Raw genomic sequence first — 23,512 nt, 5'->3', positions numbered from 1 at the left:
GGAAGGCACTTTGTTAAAGATCTTTTATGTCTACCCTAGAACACATTAATACTGAAACTTGACCACTTAATACTTTTCCAGTTTTTTAAAATTTTTCTTAAAGTTAGAACTACAATAGTCTCTGGCTTCTCTGTGTTTTATGGGGAAGTAGAGGAAGGGCTTAAATGCCCACTAATTGCTTTTTGTTTCCAACAGCGGACTTGTCTCAGGTGTGGCCAGAAGCAAACCAGCACTTTAGTAAAGAGATAGATGATGAAGCAAACAGCTATTTCCAGCGAATATATAATCATCCACCACATCCAACCATGTCTGTTGATGAGGTGAGTGTCTAGGATGATCTAAATATTTATTGTTTAGGCCAGACTTAAATAAAAGCCCTTTTCAGTGTTTTTCGAAATCCAGCTCAAAGTGTTCTGATGTAGCTTTGTATCTTTTGAAACCTTAATATTTGTCTAAAGCTCATTTGGTAAATATTCTACTTAACAGTCTTTTGTCAAGCATATTTGAGAAAAGCTCTTAGTAAGTGTTTCCTTTATGTGTGCATGGTTTTTGTCTTGCTTTTCCAGGTATTAGAAATGCTGCAGAGATTTAAAGACTCTACTATAAAGAGGGAACGAGAAGTATTTAACTGTATGCTAAGGAACTTGTTTGAAGAATATCGGTTTTTTCCCCAGTATCCTGATAAAGAGTTACATATAACAGCCTGCCTGTTTGGTGGTATAATTGAAAAAGGACTGGTTACGTACATGGCACTAGGTCTGGCCCTACGATATGTTCTTGAAGCCTTACGCAAGCCTTTTGGATCCAAAATGTATTATTTCGGGATTGCTGCACTAGATAGATTTAAAAACAGGTAAGTGGATATGTTTCCTGTGAAGAGTCTCTTCCCTGACTGTGCAAACAGGGTCTTAACTCTGTCACCTAGGCTGGAGTGCAGTGACGTCATCTTGGCTCATTGCAGCCTTGACCTCCTGGGCTCAAGTGATCCACCCACTTCAGCCTCCTGAGTAGCTGGGACTGTACGTGCATACCACCATGCTCGGCCTTTTATATTTTCTATACAGACAGAGTTTCACCATGTTGCTCAGTTTCTCCCACCTCAGCCTCCAAAAGTGCTAGGATTATAGGTGTGAGCCACTGTGCCTGGCCTGAAGCTTCTCTCTCTCTCTCTCTCTCTTTTTTTTTTTTTGAGACGGAGTCTTGCTGTCTCGCCCAGGCTGGAGTGCAGTGGCGCGATCTGGGCTCACTGCAACCTCCGCCTCCTGATTGTAAGCAATCCTCCTGCCTCAGCCTCCTAAGTAGCTGGGATTACAGGCATGCGCCACTGCGCCTGGCTACTTTTTTTATTTTTAGTAAAGATGGGGTTTCACCATGTTGGCCAGGCTAGTCTTGAACTCCTGACCTCCGGTGATCCACCTGCCTCAGCCTCCCAGAGTGCTGGGATTACAGGCGTGAGCCTCCAGGCCTGGCCAAAGCTTCTCTTTTTTAATATAAGTAGGAAAACTAAAGCAGGAAGCTTCTCTTGTTTAATATTAGTAGCAAAACTAAAATGAGAACGGATTTTTTGATTGTTTATTTATTGAGATATACTTTGTACAGTACAAGTCTTCCCTTTTAGGTGTATAGTTCTTTGAATTTTGACAAATTTATACAGTTGTGTAACTACCACCACAATCAAGATACAGAATATTTTTGAACCCCTGGCCTCAAGTGATCTTCCTGCCCCGGCCTCCCAAAGTGATGGGATTATAGGCATAAACCACCATGCCTGGCTGATGCAGAATATTTTCATCATCCCTTAAGAAGTTTCATTGTTCCCCTTTGTAGTTAGTCTCCTTCCTGACTTCCAATCTCTGATAATCTCTAAAGTTTTTCCAGGATGTCTTTTAAACGGAGTCATACAAATATGAAGTTTTTTTGAGACTTAAGTTACTGCATGTTTCAGTAGTCTGTTTTTTTTTTAAATAGCTGTGTAGTAGTCTATATGGGTTGAGTACAAATTATTTTTCCATTCATCTGTTGGTGAAGATATGAATTGTTTCCAGATATCAGTGACTCATTTTAATCTACTTTTAAGTAAAATAGAACCTTTAAAAATCAAAGGTAGTGTATTTTCTCATGTAAATCAAGTGAAAATCGTAAGTATTTTCTCCCTCTACTTCTGTTTTCTTTCCTTTGACATTTTCTTCAAATAAGTTATTCAAATGACTTTTTCTTCAAATAACATGGAGAAAATGACCTAGATTAGCATTTGGACAGAAACTTTTTGTTAGTAGTGCTGCTTCTGTTCTGACATGAAATGATGGCAGAATGATTTTGTTGGCAGATTGAAGGACTATCCCCAGTATTGTCAGCACTTGGCTTCTATCAGTCACTTTATGCAATTTCCACATCATTTACAGGAGGTAAGTGCCCTCTGTACCTAAAATCCAAATAGCTATGTAGTATTTGGAGAGTTTAATTTTTTTTTTTTTTTGGCAGACTTGATAGTAATAGAATTAAGATTTCTTAGTAATTGGCATAATACAGGTTTACATGTTAGTTGTCATTGCTCATTTTGTGGCTTTATAAGAGAATATGAAAAAATATCATTTTTGGATTATCTTTTCTAAGTAGCAGGCTTACTTTATTAATCATAAACTTGTTACTAATTCTTTCAACCTGATAATCCCGTTGAAGAATAAACACTTTTACTGATACTAAGAGAATCTTTATCTTAAAGTATAGAAACCCTGCCTGATTCTAAAAGGGAATTGGAGCGGGAATCTTGCATATAAAAATGTAAAACTTTTATAAGTTAATATGAGCAGAAGCTGTTATATATGAGACTTAGCCCATGTTTGTTAAAAATACAGGCTTCTTACCACCTCCTTAGATTCCTTTGAGGTGCTTTTTTTGAGATGGAATCTTGCTCTGTCGCCCATGCTGGAGTGAGGCAATCTCAGCTCACTGCAGCATCTTCCTCCCAGGTTTAAGCGATTCTCCCCCTCAGCCTCCTAAGTAGCTGGGATTACAGGAACCTGCCATCATGCCCAGGTAGTTTTTGTAATTTTGCACAGACGGGGTTTTACCATGTTATGTTGGCCAGTCTGGTCTTGAAGTCGTGATCTGCCTATCTCCGCTTCCCAAAGTGCTGGGATTACAGGTGCAAGCCGCCTGAGATACTTATTTAAAAGGAGTCAGTCCCTGGGAAAATAGACCTAGGGAATATACATTTTAAACCATTTTGTATCATTGTTATTATTATTGAGATTTGAGAACCATTGTTTTAGTGACTGATTTTGGGTTAACTGGTAAGCATTAGTTATACTTGTGTCTTGGTTTTGGTCAACATCAGTTTACATATAACGAGAAAGTTGGTTAATTTATTTTTAACATGCAGTAGACAAATTACTTTAGAAGATCGTATTTTTTTTTTAACTTTTTTTTTTTTTTAGAGACAGGGTTTCACCATGTTGGTCAGGCTGGTCTTGAACTCCTGACTTCAGGTGATACCGCCCGCCTCGGCCTCCCAAAGTGTTGGGATTATAGGCGTGAGCCACCACGCCCGGCCTAGAAGATCGTATTTTAAGGCACGAGGAAGCTCAGAATGTGAACCTATTTGATATTCTGTATTTTAATTTAATTCAGTGCTTTCTACTTCATCCTTCTGGGTTTATTAGGAGGGCAGTCATTATCATTATTGTAATGACTTAACCCAGGGAATGTGGCATATATTCATTCAAGTGAGTGGATTGAGAGAAAAATTTAGAGACAGGAATATGGAACCTGAAAGACTTAGAGAATGAGTGAGATGGCAGGAGAGCGATCACTCAACACTAGTCCCTAGCACCCACTGTAGCAAGACAGCGAGAGGGCAAGAGAGAGAGAGATCATCACTTTCTGTACTTTGTCAACATAAAGGGCTATTTTTCAGAGACTTTCTTTTTTACTTTAGCAATGTCCCTCTAAAAATAAAACTATTGTATACATAATTGGTAGATTAGGTAAGGACTGTTGAAATAGGTTGAGGATCCTTATGTCAGCCCTCTAAATTGTGTGGGGATAGGAGGGAGTTTTATTATATAGGTCTGTGAAATGGAAGGGAAAACCTGCCCTAGAACAACACTCATTATTGGTGTTGCTTATCCTTTAGTTGGCTTGGCTATGTAGAGTGAGTTATTATTATTATTTTTTTAATAACAGCCTTATTGAGATAATAATGCATACTACCATGGTGTTTGTATTGTTTTTTAAGGCCTTTGGTTTCTCATTGCTGTCTAGAAAAGAGATGAGTTTACTGTATAAGTTATTAAGACTTTTAAGGTTTGCATTTTTTAAGGAGTTTAAAGACATTTATATGCATATATCTGGGTCTGCTTCTAGAAGTTGTTAGGCTATAGTTCTCTCATAAATACCTTACTTACTAAGATTTTATCTCTGAAGGAGATTCATGGAATCTACTTATGTATTAGTGCCAGGATATGGGGCAGAGTATGGGAGCTAGATGAACCAAAAGCATACTCAAATGTTTTTTACTGTCTCAGAAAAGAGGGACATATAATCCAGGCTTAGCATTTAAGAGTAACTCTTTTTTCTGTCCCTACCCCTTTAGTACATCGAGTATGGACAGCAGTCGAGAGATCCTCCTGTGAAAATGCAAGGCTCTATCACAACCCCTGGAAGTATTGCACTGGCGCAGGCCCAGGCTCAGGCCCAGGTTCCAGCAAAAGCTCCTCTTGCTGGTCAGGTTAGCACTATGGTAACCACCTCAACAACCACAACTGTTGCTAAAACCGTTACGGTCACCAGGCCAACTGGAGTCAGCTTTAAGAAAGATGTGCCAGTAAGTAGATCTATCTTTTTTCTCTTCCAGGATTTGTGATTATATTGTAATAAATCAATAGTGAGCATGTATTAGAATTTTATCATAACACATGCCTACTAAAGAAGATATAAAAGACCGACATTTCTTCCTTTGTATCTCTCATCCTTATATTTCCCAGAGGCAAACATATTAATAGTTCACTGTTCTTCCCCACATTTCTGATACACAATCATACCATGTGTGTTTTTTAATACTAAATTTGTGTACATTATTGGATTTTTTTCAAGGAAGCATTTCAACTTACTTGCTTTATGTACTGTATTTTTTTTAGCCTTCTATTAATACTACAAATATAGATACGTTGCTTGTGGCCACAGATCAAACTGAGAGAATTGTGGAGCCCCCGGAAAATATCCAGGAGAAAATTGCTTTTATTTTCAATAATCTCTCACAGTCAAATATGACACAAAAGGTGAGCATGCTGTCATAGTTTATAAATGACTTCTCTTTTTTTTAATGGACAAATGGATATATTGCTGACCCTTTTAAGTACTTTAAAGGTAGAGATAATAAAATCAAAACAAAGGGAATATGTATATCCAACTAGTGGTTTTGGACATTAGTACCAGTTTTTAAGGTTTAGTTTTGCAGTGATTTATAGGCTTTTTGAAATAAGCTTAATGTTCTCATGGTGATAGAAAGTTTCATTTGTACTAGTCATTAGTCATAACTCAGTTTCTCCCAATGACTATTGAGAGTATTTATTACAACCTAATAACTGAGGCAGACATTGTGAAAAGCATAAAGATTGCTACTTGCCTCCTCAGATTATATAGTAAAAGAGTATAGTTGAACCTTGAGCAACATGGGGGGTTATGTTTGCCAATCCTCTGTGTAGCCAAATCCTGGCATAACTTTTTACTCCCCCAGAACTTAACTATTAGCAGCCTGCTGTTGACCAGAAGCCTTAGTGTGATAACACAAATTGTTGATTAACACCTATCTTGTATGCCTGTAATACTATATTCTTAGAATAAAATAAGCTAGAAAAAAGAAAATATTATGAAGAAAATTATTAGGAAGAAGAATATATTTACTGTTAAGTAGAAATGGATCATCATACAGATCTTTATCTTCATGTTGGATAAGCTGAGGAGGAGAAGAGGAACTCTTGTTGTTTCTTAGGTAGCGGAGGTATAAATAGAAGAAAACTGGCATTTAATTTGACCCTATGTAGTTCAAATCCTTGTTCAAGGGTCAACTGTACTTGGAAACGCCAGAGTTAGCCAAGGATTCCTAGAGATGGAAATTTAGGAAAACATAGTTCTGGAACCATCTTTGGTTACACTGTAGATCTTTTAATGGCAGCTTGTAGATTAGTAATTTACATGGAGGTGCGGGACTGCACATGTTTTGTAATTTTACAGCTAAAAATGACCATAGATGTTTCAGTGCCAGTCACCTACAGGTTGAGTTCTGATTGACTATGGAATTGAGCATACCCTCCTTCTTTGTAGCATCTGTCTGGTATGAAGGATAGTCGTGCTTTTAGCATGTAAGTTAGTTTTGCAAGGAGTCAGGTGCTGTATAGTATGGTTCATAGAAACCAAATCTTATTTTAATTCTGTGCTTCCCATGTCATATTGACCGGCTAGGTTGAAGAGCTAAAGGAAACCGTGAAAGAAGAATTTATGCCGTGGGTTTCACAGTATCTGGTTATGAAGAGAGTCAGTATTGAGCCAAACTTTCATAGCCTGTATTCAAACTTCCTTGACACACTGAAGAATCCTGAATTTAACAAGATGGTTCTGAACGAGACCTATAGAAACATTAAAGTAAGAGTTATTTCTTATATTTTCTTAAATTATTGTTTCAAATTTGGAAATAGCTGATTATATAGGTAGGATTTTTGCTATTTTCCCTTGTATGTTATCAATATTAGGTACCTATGGAAATTGCTCTAGATTTTATTTCTTACATGGAACTAAATTTTATGAAGAATTTAAATTTATAGGCATGCCCAGTGCATTTTCTTTGAAAGTAACCACTATTATGAATTGTTTTTGTCATGCCATGTATGATTTTAGAACTTTACCATTGTTATGCATAAACAGCATAGTATTGCTGAGCATATTCTGTATGGCATCACCCTCTACATCCTTTTCACTTGCTTTTTTTTTCTACCCTGGATATTATTCATGATAATGCTCTTTGCTGTAGTCCCCGGGTTTTTTCTTTAGTTTTTTTCTTAAGACTTGGGTCTCGCTATGTTTCCTAGGTTGGAATACAGTGGTGTGATTGCTCACTGCAGTCTCCGCCTCCCAGGTTCAAGCAATTCTTCCACCTCAGCCTCCAAGTAGCTGGGATTACAGGCGTACCGCCATGCCCGGATATTTTTTATATTTTTAGTAAAGAGATTTTTTTTTTTTCTCCCCAACCATATTGGCCAGGCAGGTCCTGAACTCCTGACCTTAAGTGATCCACTGTCCTGGGCCTCCTTTCAGAGTGCTGGGGGTTACAGCCATGAGTCACCACCGCAACCCCCGCCTCCCCCCAGTCCTCTTTTTTAAAAAGCAGAAAATACAGTCTGACAGAAAACCATTGTATGGATTTGTATTGCTAGTGGGTATTTGAGTAGTTAATCACTTCAACTATTATAAACAATACTGTCCTGGTTGTTTTTGTTTGTATCTTGTGGTATTCAAGTGCCAGATACCTTTAGACTCTAAATCTGTTTGTGGAATAGCTGTTGTCTAGGATTCTGTGCAGTTTAAGGCCAAACTCTACAGAACTGAGGCTTATTCAACAAAATTCAAGTATTTTACTTTCTAAACCATCACATATTTCTTAGGAAGAAAACATTCCAGAATTAGCATATAGCTATGGTCATTCTTTGCTCAATAACTTGGGATATTGGCTTAGAAACCAGCACTATATTTAAACCTGTGGATGGGAATATTCCCCATTCTTGGTTACGCTGTAGTGCAAAAGAATTCCTGGCTCTCTGTTGCACAGCTGACTTGTGCCATTCTGCTGTTGCTATATGGAGTTAAGGAACATGACTCTATTTAGTTTTTGTTATCTGATAGCAAGGGTGGTTGGGATACATAAAAGTTTCCACATATCTGCGACAAAGTTTCAAGACCTTATTTTTTAAACGAAAGTTTAAATACAGCCATAAATCAAGAGGTACCATACAGAAGATGAGTATATACGTATGTGCATACCTGCAGCCAAAACACTCTCATATGATAATTCTGTCCCCCTTAGAAAAACAATAACGGGCCGGTGACCCGTAATCCCAGCACTTTGGGAGGCTGAGGCAGGCAGATCCTGTGAGGTCAGGAGTTTGAGACCAGCCTGACCAACACAGAGAAACATCGTCTCTACTAAAAATACAAAATTAGCTGGGCATGGTGGTGCATGCCTAATCCCAGCTGCTCGGGAGGCTGAGGCAGGAGAATCATTTGAACCTGGGAGGTGGAGGTTTCAGTGAGCCGAGATCGTGCAGTTGTACTCCAGCTTGGGCAACGAGTGAAACTCTGTCTCAAAAAAAAAGAATAAAAAGAAAAGCAATAACTGAAGAATCAGTTAAATGGTTTTTTTTTTGTTTGTTTTTTAGAAATTTGAAAAGGAACATATAAACAGTATTATACTATATCTCAGAAAGTTATCTTAGTTGGCTGCAGAAATTTGTTAATGACCTGGATATACTGAAGATGGCAATTGGAGGCTGATTTGATTATATTCCTTTGTATGCCTGCTGCCTTTAAAGACTTAACAAGACTGGCTATCGTCCTCATTTAAATTGAATTTTACACTGCAAAATAGCTTTGCGGTTAGGTCTTTGCTTTAAACTTAGCTAAGGTTTTCAGAGTTGAAAATACTTTTCTGTGGGAGGATACCTGACACTTAACTTTGTGTTCTTTTTGAATTTTGTACAGTGTGTTTGCACTACCTATTTTGAAAAAATAAAATGTAAAGACTTCTTAAAGGTAAAAATGACACTGTTGAATGATGAACACAACAAAATGATAATGATATACGGAATAATTCTATTTTGGGGCATGTTCTTAGAAATGATGGCTTGTCTTTAGAGTAGCATAATGGAATTCTCAAATACTTAGTTGAATTCTTTTTCATAAGCTCATTCTCATATCTTTCTTAATCTTACACTATTTCAGGTGCTCCTGACCTCTGATAAAGCTGCAGCCAATTTCTCAGATCGTTCTTTGCTGAAGAACTTAGGACATTGGCTAGGAATGATCACATTAGCTAAAAATAAACCCATATTACACACTGTAAGTTTGAGCTACATGTTTGTGTAAAAATTGAAAATCTTCATACAGCACAGTATGATTACAAGTCTTGACTGTTTGGAGGTATTTAATGATTATTGTGGTTTTATAAGATTTTGGCCCATGTTTTGAATTGTCACCCTTTTTGTAAGGCAAGGACTGGACATTATTTTGATTGCTGTTTTGGGGATGAGCTTGGCAGAATACTTTACTTCGGTTACATTATAATCGTTTCTGGGAGTATATTCCCAGCTTTTGAAAGTGTTTTTCTTATTCTAGGACTTGGATGTGAAATCATTGCTGCTAGAGGCTTATGTTAAAGGACAACAAGAATTGCTCTATGTAGTGCCCTTTGTTGCCAAAGTCTTAGAGTCTAGCATTCGTAGTGTGGTGAGTAGATTCTAATATTTTATTCATGGCTAATTTCTAAGCATTGCTTTGTTTTAGCACAAGGTCAGGAGATTATATCCTTAGTTCTTGAGACGTAAAGCTAGTTAAGTCTGTTTTCCTTTATGGCACTTCGATTTCCAATTTGAGAGACTGGGTGAAATAGGAAAGATTGTAATGATTGGCTTTGGGTTTTTTTTTGTTTGTTTGTTTTGTTTTCGAAATGTGATATAGGTGAGAAGGCTAGGGGTTTTCTTATGGCTACACAGGTATAAGTGTTTATTTTTGGTCATTTTTAAATTCTTGTTTTTTGTTTCTTTTATTCCCCCTACCCCTTTATGTTGTGTTGAATTGTTTTAAATAATCCAAATTAAAGGACACCTTTTGGGCCAGCTTAACATAATAGCTTTTCTTTAGGTTTTTAGGCCACCAAACCCTTGGACAATGGCAATTATGAATGTATTAGCTGAGCTACATCAGGAGCATGACTTAAAGGTAATTTACTGCTTCCTTGTCCTCTGGAATATTCTTTGCCTTCACATTATTGAAACTTACAGTGAAGGCAGGGTATTTTGGGGGAAGTACTATAATAACTGCAAGTAGAGTAAATTATGAATAAAACCAAAATTTTGTTTTAAAAATTCTAATCCAATTCTTGAACTATGCAGTTAAACTTGAAGTTTGAAATTGAGGTCCTCTGCAAAAACCTTGCATTAGACATCAATGAGCTAAAACCTGGAAACCTCCTAAAGGATAAAGATCGCCTGAAGAATTTAGATGAGCAACTTTCTGCTCCAAAGAAAGATGTCAAGCAGCCAGAAGAACTCCCTCCTATCACAACCACAAGTAAGTGTGCTAATTAGTGAAGGAAGGCTTCTGTTAGCCAGGATATTCTCTTAAATGGTACATGTCTGCGTATATAGCAAACTGTAATTTCTCACATAATGTAGTGGTGAAACTTTGTATACTTTTTGGTGAGCCTTCTAATTATCAAGCAAAAGTAATGACTAGGCCTTGTGTTACATTCTTAGATTCCATCCTGGCAGTTCATGCATAATATTAACTAAATGTGATTTAATCAGTTGATTCTTATCTCTTGTTGAAAAGGAGGCTAGGTCAGGTTATCTCCTTTGTTGTGTGAAGTCCCAGAAATAACTGCATATGATGTTGGTCTGTTAACCACTCAAATCTGGGGATGGCCAGAGCTGCTTGATTTGCCAAGGGAATGGACTATTTTATCTACAGGAAGAAGATGGGAGAAGGGTGCAGGACGATTGATTGGGAGTAGTGGTTAGAATAAATTGAGCTTTTCTTTCTTTCTCAGTTCTCAGCAGCTCAGAATCCCCACATAAACCAAGAAACAGGCTAGATTGAAAACAGACATCTGTAATATAGACTAAGTTTGTAGGACTTGGCCCTGATACTGTGGCATGGCCGCTCAGTTGGTTTCTGTTCTGTGGGGCACTGCCACTGACACAGTTTTACATGCTTCGTGTCTATCTCTGTTATAATAACAATTTCTCTTCCAGGGAGGGAAAAATAGTCCTGCTACATCCTCCCCTCATCCCTCAATTTAATTAGCTTAATTAGATAATGAGCACTTAGTAATATTAAGCTAATTTTATAGTAAAGTCAATAAATGTACTTTTAAAATCTCTTTTTATTACTTTACATTTAGCAACTTCTACTACACCAGCTACCAACACCACTTGTACAGCCACGGTTCCACCTCAGCCACAGTACAGTTACCATGACATCAATGTCTATTCCCTTGCCGGCCTGGCACCTCACATTACTCTAAATCCAACAGTAAGTAAACATTCCTCCATTCTCCTAGCTTCTAGTTTGTGATAAAGTAAACTTTGGTCACCTTTTCTTCAGCTCTTTGCCTTTCCCTTTGGATTCCTAGGTTGTAGAGTTTGTCAGAGAGGATGGAGATCTAGAACTGCTGTGTAGTTCAGTTGGGATTTTTCTTCTTCCCTTAAAAAGTAGAGTGACGAGATGTAGACTATATTGGTTCCTCATATTCAAACCCATGATACTAAAATTTAGCTGAATATAATCACGCTCTTTAGGAATTCCTTACACAGAGTAAAAGATGTTTAATGTATATACCATAGCTTTTTGCTTTTTATTTTCTTTATCATGTCACTTTAGCCTTCTGCAATAAGCCATTTCTTCCAGTCAAAGGCTGGAAATGAGCTGATTGTGCCTGTGTATAAAATTTCTAGGCTAAGATCTTGAAGTAGGACTTTGTGATTTGAGTTATGTTGCTGTGGCCTGGTTCTAGAAGGAGATCTGATATACAATAAGGTCATGTAAGATGACCTCTCATCAGTCCTTTTCCCTATACTTAGTATTTGCTTTGTACATTCAAGGGGACATTTTATTGTTATCTTTATTTAGCCTTTTTCTACTTAATAGAACATATAATCCAGAATCAGGTGAATGGAGTTTTCATGGTCCTTACTTTTTAGAAACTGAAAATGTTCACAAATGCAAGAGTAACATTAATAAATACATTTAACATTTTGTATTAAAATGAATTGGAAGGGTGTCAGAAATTATTTTAACCTTGTCCCCTCACTCCCATCCCTGTAGACATACTTAGTTTAGGAGGATGGAGTGGGAGGCAGTGGGACACCTAGATCTAAAAATTGTGATTCATCAGTGATCTGAACACTATTATATGCTGGTTTAATTTTTTTTTTTTTTTCCAACAAATTCAGTAAGTTAAAGGGACCAAGTAAGTTTTGGGACATAATTTATACCTGCAATGAAAGATTAGAAACAGTCTTTCAAGTGAAGCCAAACACTTCAGTGGGTGCTGTAAAATGATCACTAATCTGTTGAATTAATAATTTTAATAGTTTTTGTAGGAAGTTTTTTTCTACAAACTTTATTCTTTTTACATTTTCCCAAGCTAGTAGAGAAGTTGCTTTCTTTTAAGAGTACTTTAGCCACAAATTTTAAGTAGGCCAGTAGTGTGTCTTTAAGTAGTTAATGCATATTATAATTAACAGTTTATTCATTAAACTTGGATTAAAAAAATAGACATACCTATTACTGTGTGTCACAGGGTATACTGAATACTGGAGCCCAATTTCTGTTACTTGAATTTTTCCATTGGTTAATTTTAAGCAGAAACTGGTAGTTTTTGGTTAACCTTGATTTACAAAATCATGAGTGTGATTGCCAGTAGGAATTAGATTGTCTTATTTAAACAAGGTGTTGACTTTGTCCTCCCCAATCTCCCAGATTCCCTTGTTTCAGGCCCATCCACAGTTGAAGCAGTGTGTGCGTCAGGCAATTGAACGGGCTGTCCAGGAATTGGTCCATCCTGTGGTGGATCGATCAATTAAGATTGCCATGACTACTTGTGAGCAAATAGTCAGGAAGGATTTTGCTCTGGATTCGGAGGAATCTCGAATGCGAATAGCAGCTCATCACATGATGCGTAACTTGACAGCTGGAATGGCTATGATTACATGCAGAGAACCTTTGCTCATGAGCATATCTACCAACCTAAAAAACAGTTTTGCCTCAGCCCTTCGTGTAAGTTGACTATTTCCTTGGTGTAGGTACAAAACTTATTACTGTTTGTAAGAATTTTTTTCTTTGCCTGTATAGGGCATTACCACTTATTCTTAATAATCACCATATTTGTTTGATGTCTTCCATCATCTTAGATTGTAATTCTGTGAGGCAAAACATAGTGTCTGTTTTTATTTTTTTTTGGCTGTTATATCCTCAACACAATGTTCAACAGATAGTAGATACCCAAATATTTGTTGGTTTAAATAAATATTTCCAAAGGAAATATATTATCTAACAATCTCATTTCTGTTAACCAGAAAGAATTAGATTAAAGCTGTTTGAGAAGGCCATTATAAAATGAACTAAAGTGATTTTGCATGTGTACATACTTTATTCAAATAATTCAGTTACTAGTTTTGACTCTCAGATACCATGGTTAATAATTCAGGTATCATGATTAATAATTTGTTTACTGCTTTATTTTTTGTTTGTTTGTTTTTAACATTTGTTTCATGAGATAGGATCTCACTCTGTAGCCTAGGCTGGAGTACATTGGTACAATTTCAGCTCACTGCATCCTCCACCTCTGAGGTTCAAGTGATTCTCATGCTTCAGCCTCCCAAGTAGCTGGGATTACAGGCATGTGCTACCATGCCCAACTGATTTATGTATTTATTTAGTAGAGACAGGGTTTTGCCACAATGGCTAGGCTGGTTTCGAACTCCTGGCCTCAAGTGATCTACCTGCATCGGCCTCCCAAAGTGCTGGGATTACAGGCATGAGCCACCACGCCCGGCCTACTTTACTGATTTTAAGGCATATTCACAGTAAACCGATACGGTGTATAGAGTATTTTTATCTTACAAGTGAGGAAGCAATTAAGACTATTTCAAGATCACAGCTGATTTATAAGTAGAGCCATAATTTAAAATGCATTTGCCAAATGCACTGCATTTTCTACTATCCTATCTGTCCACATCAACTTTCAAGTCTTTTTCCTTCTATTTCCCCCTCCCCATTAATAGACTGCTTCCCCACAACAAAGGGAGATGATGGATCAGGCAGCTGCTCAGTTAGCTCAGGACAATTGTGAGTTGGCTTGCTGTTTTATTCAGAAGACTGCAGTAGAAAAAGCAGGCCCTGAGATGGACAAGAGATTAGCAACTGTAAGTGTTTAGAATTTGCCTTTTAAGATTTTTTTTTTAATTTAAGGAAATGCCTTATAACAAGAACCTCAGTGACTTTTTTTGTTTGCAGGAATTTGAGCTGAGAAAACATGCTAGGCAAGAAGGACGCAGATACTGTGATCCTGTTGTCTTAACTTATCAAGCCGAACGGATGCCAGAGCAAATCAGGCTGAAAGTGAGAATTGGGGCTCTGTCTCTCCCCGCCCCATCTTTGCTTTATTTTTAATGTTCTTGTTGATTGAACTCCTTAATGGGACTAGGACAGCAGGGTTAAATGTTGTTTATGAGAAAACATCTTAACTTGATAGCATTTCACTTAATAGCTGCCTGTGGAGCAGGTATGAAATAGCTGTAAATGCCCCTGCTTCTCCAAATTTGTTGAAGTGCTGCTACTGTCAGGAGTCCATGTGCCTGGTAGTTTTCATGTTTCCCAGCTTGGGCTTCTCACATTAATAGTTGCTTATTATCCCCGATGAGACAGTGAGAAATCTGATAATGTTTACCAGCTCCAAGGGAGAATTGCACTGGCATCATCCCATATGAGGCATTTTCCAAGAGAAACAAATAATTTATAAATGAGGGTGACTTTTAGCAGGATTCAGGGAAATGGGAAGCCCTCTTCTGAACTGCATTTGTGTGTGCATGCATGCTTAATCATGCTGTTACATGTTGTAATGATTCTTGTGTCCCTGTGCTTACCCACATGCAGACTTCCACTTTCAAAACAATTTCTTTTGATTATTGAGCGAATTCTATCAAAATAGGTTTTCTTCTTTCAAGGTTGGTGGTGTGGACCCAAAGCAGCTGGCTGTTTATGAAGAGTTTGCACGTAATGTTCCTGGCTTCTTGCCTACAAATGACCTAAGTCAGCCCACAGGATTTTTAGCTCAGCCCATGAAGGTAAATATGTATTAGATTAAATTGAGTGTTTTACCAATTAATTTAAATGTTTTTGACATTTAATATATTTTTTTTACTTGCTTCCTTGGAGCATAATTTACAGGAAAACAATACCCCTAGTTGTTGAGTTGTAAGTATTCTTTGTGTCCAATTAAGTATGATATATAGGGGATTAAGGAAAAAATTGACATGGGTGATTTAAATTTAATGTTTGGGGAAATTAGGGGAATTTACATGTTAACATCATAACTTCCTTTTTTTTTTAATTATTTTTTTGAGACAGGGTCTTTCTCTGTCACCCAGGCTGGAGTGCAGTGGCATGATCTTAGCTCATTGCAGCCTCCACTTCCCAGGCTCAAGCCATCCTCCCACCTCAGCCTCCTGAGGAGCTAGGACTACAGGCGTGTGCCACCATGCTAAGCTAATTTTTGTATTTTTTATAAAGATGAGGTTTTGCCATGTTGCCCAGGCTAGATTTGAACTCCTGACCTCAAATGATTGCCTACGTCAGCCTCCCAAAGTGCCCGGATTACAGGTCTGAGCCACTGTTCCCAGCCTTCCCCTTCTTTTTAAATAAAAGAATTTCCTAAAATTTTCAAAGGTGTTTATAGAAAACTTTGAAATATAGGGAAAAAACATTTCCCCCCTGAACCAATTGTGAGAGTAAGTTGCTGACCTGATGTCGCTATCACTCCTGAATCCTTTGGTTTGTATTTGTTTACAAAACCTTTTTTCTGTGTGACCATGGTACAACCATTAAACTCAGAAATGAATACTAATACCTTACTCCGTCTAATTCATAGACCTCATTCAAGTTTCACCAGGTGTCCCAGTAATGTGTACTAAAAGACTTGTTTTAGAATCTCACATTGCTTCAAAGTCTCCCTCAGTTCTAGCTGGTGTAGTAGATAACTCTCTCTCTCTTTTTTTTTTTTAATCATTCATGACCATAACACTTCTGAAGATTATAGGCTAATTATTTTCTAAATGATTTGATTTGTTTGTCCAGTGTATTCTCATGACTAGATTCAGGTAATGCAGTTTTTGAAAATGGGAATAACTCAGAAGTAATCCTGTATTCTTACTCTGTCCTATCAGGCTTTGACAGTTGGATTGAGTATTATATTTTTCATGGTTTGGAATACATACTTTCTTAGGATTTAGAGATCTTAGTAGATGGTACAGGTGGTGCTGCCCTCAGTCTGTCTCATTATTACTGATGATGTCTTCGATCACTTGATTATGCTGCTGTCTGCCAGGTTTTCCTGTCTCAGATGAAACACCTCTTCCCTTTTACCTGCCTTGTACTGTCCCACCTGATGGTATTAATACTGAATAGCTCAGGAAGAAGGAATGGAAGAGGTCCTCCATGTTTGAATGTCAAAATAAGAAAAAGGGAGTAAACATACTAATAGACCTCTATTTGATACGTGTGTCAATAAAAAACCTTAACATTCTTTTGTCTCTTGTTGGTTGTTTCCTTCTCTAAAACAGCAAGCTTGGGCAACAGATGATGTAGCTCAGATTTATGATAAGTGTATTACAGAACTGGAACAGCATCTACATGCCATCCCACCAACTTTGGCCATGAACCCTCAAGCTCAGGCTCTTCGAAGTCTCTTGGAGGTTGTAGTTTTATCTCGAAACTCTCGGGATGCCATAGCTGCTCTTGGATTGCTCCAAAAGGTTGGTTCTTAAGCTATTACTTGTAGAAAATGCTAGGTGTGTAAACGTTTAGTGACCTGCACCACTATCTGCATATTTATGCAGTTACGTTTAAGAATTCATAATAGAAATCAAGTTCTATAAGTAGGTGATTTTTTTTTTCCAGTGTAGAATGCAATCATGGAAGCTTTGAATGGTAAAGTTGGAAATCTTTATATATTTCTTAAAGATATTTCAGAAATGTGATTTTTAGAACCTTTAAAAGATAGCACTTGAGAGAGAGAGAGAGTGTGCGTGCGTGTGTGTGTGTGTGTGTAAGAGACAGGATCTCTCTCTGTCACCCAGGTTTGAGTACGGGGATGTGATCATGGGCTCAAGTGAGCTTCCCACATCAGCCTCTTGAGTAGCTGGGATTACAGGTATGCACTGCCATGCCAAGCTAATTTTTAATTTTTTTGTGGAGACAGGTCTTGCTTTGTTGCCCAGGCTATTCTCAAACTCTTGTGCTCAAGTGACCCTCACGCCTCAGCCTCCCAAAGTGTTGGGATTATAGGCATGAGCTAGTGAGCCCAGCTGCCCTTTAGATTTTCAGGGACAACTTGATCCAAGAATTTGGATCAGGATAGGTAGAGAGCCTTGGGTTTTAACTACAGCAGAGCTTTTTGTGAAAGTGAAGAACACAAAATAAACTTAACTAGATAGAATTTAGAGTGTGTGTGATAGGCAACTGAAAAGGATGTTTGGAGAGTAGAAAGGACAGTCTTGAGGCTTTGGAAGGTATTTGGTAGTGGGCATTGAGATTTGATTACTGGCTGCGATAGCTGGGGCTGAGCACTGTATTTTCCATGGTTTTGAACACTTTCTTTCTCTCATAGGCTGTAGAGGGCTTACTAGATGCCACAAGTGGTGCTGATGCTGACCTTCTGCTGCGCTACAGGGAATGCCACCTCTTGGTACTAAAAGCTCTGCAGGATGGCCGGGCATATGGGTCTCCATGGTGCAACAAACAGATCACAAGGTCAGTAGCCATATTGGAAAAGTTGTGAGTTTTGGACTACGATTGCCTTTCGACATAGATAGCACCGTTTATGTCCAGGGGTTTCCCTTTTTTCTAGTAGGTAGATGGGAGGGACACTTGGACTTTCTACTTCTGAGAGGTGAGAATTGTTAAGTAGTTATTTTCCACCTGGTCTCTACCTTCTCCTCATGTTGGATATAGGAAAAACCAGTACATTGTTTTGGGGAATAAATTGTAGGTCATTGTTTCAAAAGGTTTCAGTGATTTCTCAGAAGTGATATTCATGTATAAGTATTTTAATGTCTTAAATGGAATCCTCTGTTTCCTAGAATTTGAAAGCAAAGTCTGGGCTATCTGTTCTGTTTCATAACTGGCTGCTTTTAAATTTGGACACTGATTTGCAGTTGAATCTCAAGGCATTCTTAATTTGGAGCAAATTTCCATTGAGTAAAATGAGCACTTTATTTTGTACAATATAGCCATACTGTATAAAAGTTAGATGAATAAAGACATCTGAACTTTCTCCAGGTGCCTAATTGAATGTCGGGATGAATATAAATATAATGTGGAGGCTGTGGAGCTGCTAATTCGCAATCATTTGGTTAATATGCAACAGTATGATCTTCACCTAGCGCAGGTATGGAAGGAATTTACTTGCAAGGACAAAAGGACTCCGGGAAGTATGTTTGCTTTTAAGCGTTTTCCCTCTTAAATTGTGTTTTCTGTGTTGCCAGTCAATGGAGAATGGTTTAAACTACATGGCTGTGGCATTTGCTATGCAATTGGTGAAAATCCTGCTGGTGGATGAAAGGAGTGTTGCCCATGTTACCGAGGCAGATCTGTTCCACACCATTGAAACCCTCATGAGGATTAATGCTCATTCCAGAGGCAATGCTCCAGAAGGGTGAGGATGAAATGCTTTGAGATCCCGTGCATTTAGTAGTCTCCTAGTATCTTTAGGAATGAATGTGCAGACTTACTGACATTACTTGTTATAACTGCTTTACCAACAAGCTGTGGGTGAGTAGCTTTGGTAAGGGCAAAAGCTTAATTTACTGCCAAGCCTTTTTGGCGTAGAGCAGTACATATGGTACCAGACTTAGTGTCAGAGTCCTGTGTTTAAGCCCTGGTCATGCCACTTAAAAGCTTTCTGATTTTAGGCAAATTGACTTACCCTCCTTAAACTTTTTTTTTTTTTTTTTTTTGAGACAGAGTCTCACTTTGTCACCAGGCTGGAGTGCAGTGGTGCAATCTCGGCTCACTGCAACCTCTGCCTCCTGGGTTCAGGCGATTCTCCTGCCTCAGCTTCCTGAGTAGCTAAGACTACAGGCACGTGCCACCACGCCCAGCTAGTTTTTCTAAAGAGACAGGGTTTCACCATCTTGGCCAGGATGGTCTCGATCTCTTGACCTTGTGGTCCACCCACCTTGGCTTCCCAAAGTGCTGGCATTACAGTCGTGAGCCACCGTGCCCTGGCAACCTATTCCTTATATAAAAGAAATAATTTCTCAAAGAATGATTGAAAATCAAGAGAAGTAACCTAAAGAAGGCTTGGTACATAATAGGCAAGCAGTGAATATTTATTGACTCTGAACATTAACTTCATTTCAATGAACACATATTTTGGGCAAGAAGTAGCTTAACTGAGGGCAGTCATTTGCATGTTATGTGCTCATAAGCAGATAAGAAGAGATGAAGGATAGTTTTGCTTCAGTGTGGAAGTGGTAAAGTGAAGTGGTAAACCACTCTTGTGGTTGCTGTTAAATAAGTAAATTATTCATCTGTGTCTGTAAAATCACAACTATGAGTAGACTGATTTTCGCCATGGATTTATTGTATTAGATTGCCCCAGCTGATGGAAGTAGTGCGGTCCAACTATGAAGCAATGATTGATCGTGCTCATGGAGGCCCAAACTTTATGATGCATTCTGGGATCTCTCAAGCCTCTGAGTACGATGACCCTCCGGGCCTGAGGGAGAAGGCAGAGTATCTTCTGAGGGAATGGGTGAATCTCTACCATTCAGCAGCAGCTGGTCGCGACAGTACCAAAGCTTTCTCTGCGTTTGTTGGACAGGTAGAGCTTTTGGAAAGAAAGGTGCTTTTTATTCAACATAAGTAGGGTGTGATGCCTCCAATATTAAAGCTCAGTATTACATCCCTGTTGTCAGACAGTTACTTCCATACTCATGCAAATAAAAAATGTCATCATTATGTGGTTAAATTATAGCCTGTTTTCTCATGGTTGATCCCTAAGCAGTAAAGTTAACGTTTCCTGCCCATTGTTGGTTCTGTATATTCCATTTCAGTTGTCACAGCTACAGAGTACAATGGGTCAGATAATGAATAATGAAACTGCCAAATGTAATTTTACTAGCACTGATGGGACTGTGGGCTAATAAATAGGTAAAATTCTCACAGTAGCCCACATTTAAAAAAAAAAAGACATAACAAAGCAAAATGCTTAACTATTTAAATGGTAGAGTGTTTTAAGGTATTTTCTAGTTTAAATATCTATTTAAACATAGTGACTTTTTTTTGGAAAACAATTTCCAGTATTTCTTTTCATTAGATTTAATGCAAATTGGACTTTGAGTTAAAGTGTTAGGAACAAAGCTCCTAGCTGAAAATCAGGTTTGGCAGGAATGTTTGTGAATAGGATGAACAGGAAAAGGGAGCCATAATACCATTTAGCATTCTGTTTTTGATTGTCACTGGCTCCTTTCAGCGACTGTGAGGGAATCAGACCCAATAAGTCCATGTTTCCCAATTATAACTTGGCAAGAGTGGTACTTTAACTGAATTGACCTTGGAATTTCCTTTATTAGAACTGCTGTAATGTTTTTTTCAGGGTGAGTTGTCTGCTTATTTCTGCAGATTGACTGTTATATTTCTTCAAACTGAACCCCAAATTTAGGTATATTACTAAAGAAAGGTGACAAATTAGGTCTTTTTTCTAATTAATGACAATTGAATGTGGAAGGGCTGACTTGAATTCTAAAAGTTATTTGAAATTGGATTTACTTTTCAAAATGAATGTTACTCAGTAAATTATACTGAGTATATTTCTCCCCTAAAAGAATCCAGGGAATTACAAAACATACCCTACTGAAAAGCTGTTACTGCATGTTCATAGTCTGATTTATAATTTGAAAGGAAGAAATTGGAATCCATTGGTCTTTGTGACCATTGCTATTTCATGGGTATGGATGTGGCACCTGTCTCTGCCCTTCCTCTTGGCTTATTTGCTCTCATTTCTTCTTTCTCTTGAAAAAGATAGTATATTACACTTTTCTGTTTCATATCCTTTTGAAAATTCTTTCCTTCTTGTGCTCCTCCTTGATCACAGCACTCTGTCCTTATTCCTCTCTCTCTGTTAGTTTTTCAGATACCAATGTAGACAAAAAGTCCCTTTGCCATGCTGGTATTCTGTCCCAGCCAGGGTACGATATTATCATATTACCATAGTCTTAACCAGTTCAGTTGCCTTAACTGCTTATTAGGGACAGTTGTTTCAGAAATTTCAAGATAACCTTGAAGTTTTCTGAGTTTGGTTTCTTTCTTTAGTGAGAACTGACCTGTTCTTCCTCTGTAGCCTTAATGTGTATTTCACTGTTGTCTTTTTTTTTAAAAAAGGGGTGATGGGAACTAGCCAAATAACAATCCCGTCATGCTTCAATTCTAGTGCATATGTCATATAGTTTCTAATTTTTCCTTTCTTTTAAGTAACTTGCATTTCCCACATTATTTTAACTTAATATAACATTTCATTACATTAAAATACTTGGACTAGATTTGTGCGTATTTCCATTTGGTACTTATCTATTGTACAAATTATTGATTTTTCTGAGGGTAGCTTGTTGTAGTTTTAAAAGCTTTGTTATTGGTTAAATCAGTTTGTGGAAATTATCTTCAAATCCTTGAGAAGTAAATTACCTTAAATTCTGTGAGAAAGTAAAATAGATGTAATTTAGTCTCCTCCTTGGAGTTCACAATGTCTTAATATGATTTAAAGAGTTACTAACAGTTGATTTTATTTGCATGGTTAAGTTTCCACATTATTTTGTGGTGACTTGATCCAAATTGCCATGATATTATCTGTCAGTTTCCATCTTCTCTCTTCTAAATTAAACTTAAAACTGGAGGAATTCTGTCATGGCACCTTAATGGGAAAATAATTCTCCTGATGACACATTTTTTACAATGTAAGAATTAGAAACATGACAGTAGGAACAAATTTGAGTCTGTCTTTTAACATGAAAATTAAAGGTGTATGAAGTTTATTTGTGTGTGTTATCTCATTGTGTCTCTGTTTTTTGTTCCTGTGGTAGATGCACCAGCAAGGAATACTAAAGACCGATGATCTCATAACAAGGTTCTTTCGTCTGTGTACTGAAATGTGTGTTGAAATCAGTTACCGTGCTCAAGCTGAGCAGCAGCACAATCCTGCTGCTAATCCCACTATGATCCGAGCCAAGTGCTATCACAACCTGGATGCCTTTGTTCGACTCATTGCATTGCTCGTGAAACACTCAGGGGAGGCCACCAACACTGTCACAAAGATTAATCTGCTGAACAAGGTCTGAAATCTTTTCTTGCCTTAGTCTTGGTCTAAATCTCTGGGGTGTTTTTTTTTTCTTTTTTTCGAGAGAGTATCACTGTGTCACCAAGGATGGATGCCTCCCAAGTAGCTGGGAATACAGGCATTAGTCTTGATGTCTGGAACATTCTAGTTTTAGTAGAGACAGGTCTCACCATGTTGCTCAGGCTGATTTCGAACTCCTGGCCTCAAGTGATCTGCTTGCCTGGGCTTCTGAAGGTGCTGGGATTACAGGCATGAGCCACCATGCCCGGCCACATCAGTGGTTCTTAACCCTATTGGGGCCGACCCTTCCTCAAAACCTTTTGTTGATGCCTTTTTTCTGTTCTTGAATTAAATTTGTAGATAATACATAAACATATCCGCCATGTCTTAGAAATAGAATATAGTGCCTTAACTGAAATATAAAAAGAAAGAGATCATAATGTATTTCAATATGTTAATACTTGGTATTGACTGTAATACGAATTTGCCTCATACACAGAATCACTGTGAGTGGGTGGCTAGAAGTACCTCCTGCTGATAGACTGGCGACTCAAGTACATGAGTGACATTAGTTATTGGCTTGATTTACAATTTGAATATTTAAACAGTGCAAAAACAAGTGTGAAAACAGACTTTGATTTTGGATTTGGGAAATTAAGAGATGTATTCTTCAAGTCCCTCACTGTTCAGTGGGCAAGTCAAGTGGAATGGGATCTCTGCAACCTAACAGCTTACTGCCCCCTACCTACTAAATGCCAAGACAAGTGTTAATTATTGCCACATGTCAACTTCATGTCAGACCAGAAGAATTAGATTGTTATATTCTGTTAACATGGTGAAATATAAGGGGTGTTGCTGATTTCTAGAGCTGAAGAAAAACCATTGGCCATTGGTGGCAAATATTCAGGTGTGGTCCAAGGCTGTTGAAATTCAGAGAAACACACAAAACACTGAAGGCTGAGTAAAACCAATTTATGGCCCCTTCAGCTACCAGCATGTATTTTTGTATTCAAATGGCATATATGCATTCCTTTTTTGTCGGGTTTAATAATACAAAGTTTAAAAAGCATGACTTCAAAGTGGTGAGTGAATTATTGATGATTAATAAGCTCTAATTTGTGTTTTATATAG

The 23,512-nt window shown here is 37.8% G+C and overlaps 1 protein-coding gene and 1 non-coding gene across 9 annotated transcripts in view; both read left to right on the top strand.

The window, feature by feature from the left end:
• CNOT1 (CCR4-NOT transcription complex subunit 1) overlaps positions 1-23,512 on the top strand; it is a 91,611-nt gene that overhangs the window by 55,835 nt on the left and 12,264 nt on the right. For 4 of the 8 annotated variants that reach the window (XM_064383139.1, XM_064383140.1, XM_064383141.1 and 1 more), the window contains 21 exons: positions 196-320; positions 567-853; positions 2,327-2,405; positions 4,595-4,825; positions 5,139-5,279; positions 6,463-6,642; positions 8,992-9,108; positions 9,385-9,495; positions 9,910-9,987; positions 10,161-10,338; positions 11,171-11,301; positions 12,751-13,047; positions 14,055-14,195; positions 14,287-14,391; positions 14,997-15,116; positions 16,611-16,802; positions 17,657-17,799; positions 18,328-18,436; positions 18,534-18,703; positions 19,642-19,894; positions 22,128-22,376. In XM_064383139.1, coding sequence (XP_064239209.1) covers positions 196-320; positions 567-853; positions 2,327-2,405; positions 4,595-4,825; positions 5,139-5,279; positions 6,463-6,642; positions 8,992-9,108; positions 9,385-9,495; positions 9,910-9,987; positions 10,161-10,338; positions 11,171-11,301; positions 12,751-13,047; positions 14,055-14,195; positions 14,287-14,391; positions 14,997-15,116; positions 16,611-16,802; positions 17,657-17,799; positions 18,328-18,436; positions 18,534-18,703; positions 19,642-19,894; positions 22,128-22,376 — 3,437 coding nt within the window. Of the gene's footprint in view, positions 1-195; positions 321-566; positions 854-2,326; positions 2,406-4,594; positions 4,826-5,138; positions 5,280-6,462; positions 6,643-8,991; positions 9,109-9,384; positions 9,496-9,909; positions 9,988-10,160; positions 10,339-11,170; positions 11,302-12,750; positions 13,048-14,054; positions 14,196-14,267; positions 14,392-14,996; positions 15,117-16,610; positions 16,803-17,656; positions 17,800-18,327; positions 18,437-18,533; positions 18,704-19,641; positions 19,895-22,127; positions 22,377-23,512 lie in introns of those variants that run through there. The other 4 variants (XM_064383143.1, XM_064383145.1, XM_064383142.1 and 1 more) reach the window with 2 other exon arrangements.
• LOC135277310 (small nucleolar RNA SNORA46) lies at positions 7,735-7,869 on the top strand. The gene has a single exon (XR_010344929.1). It is a non-coding gene; the product is annotated as a small nucleolar RNA SNORA46 (small nucleolar RNA).

Source organism: Aotus nancymaae, unplaced genomic scaffold (assembly GCF_030222135.1).
Source record: "Aotus nancymaae isolate 86718 unplaced genomic scaffold, 86718_ANA_hifiasm-v0.15.2.pri h1tg000030l, whole genome shotgun sequence".
Classification (NCBI taxonomy): domain Eukaryota; kingdom Metazoa; phylum Chordata; class Mammalia; order Primates; family Aotidae; genus Aotus; species Aotus nancymaae.
This window is presented reverse-complemented; position numbering and strand designations above follow the sequence as displayed.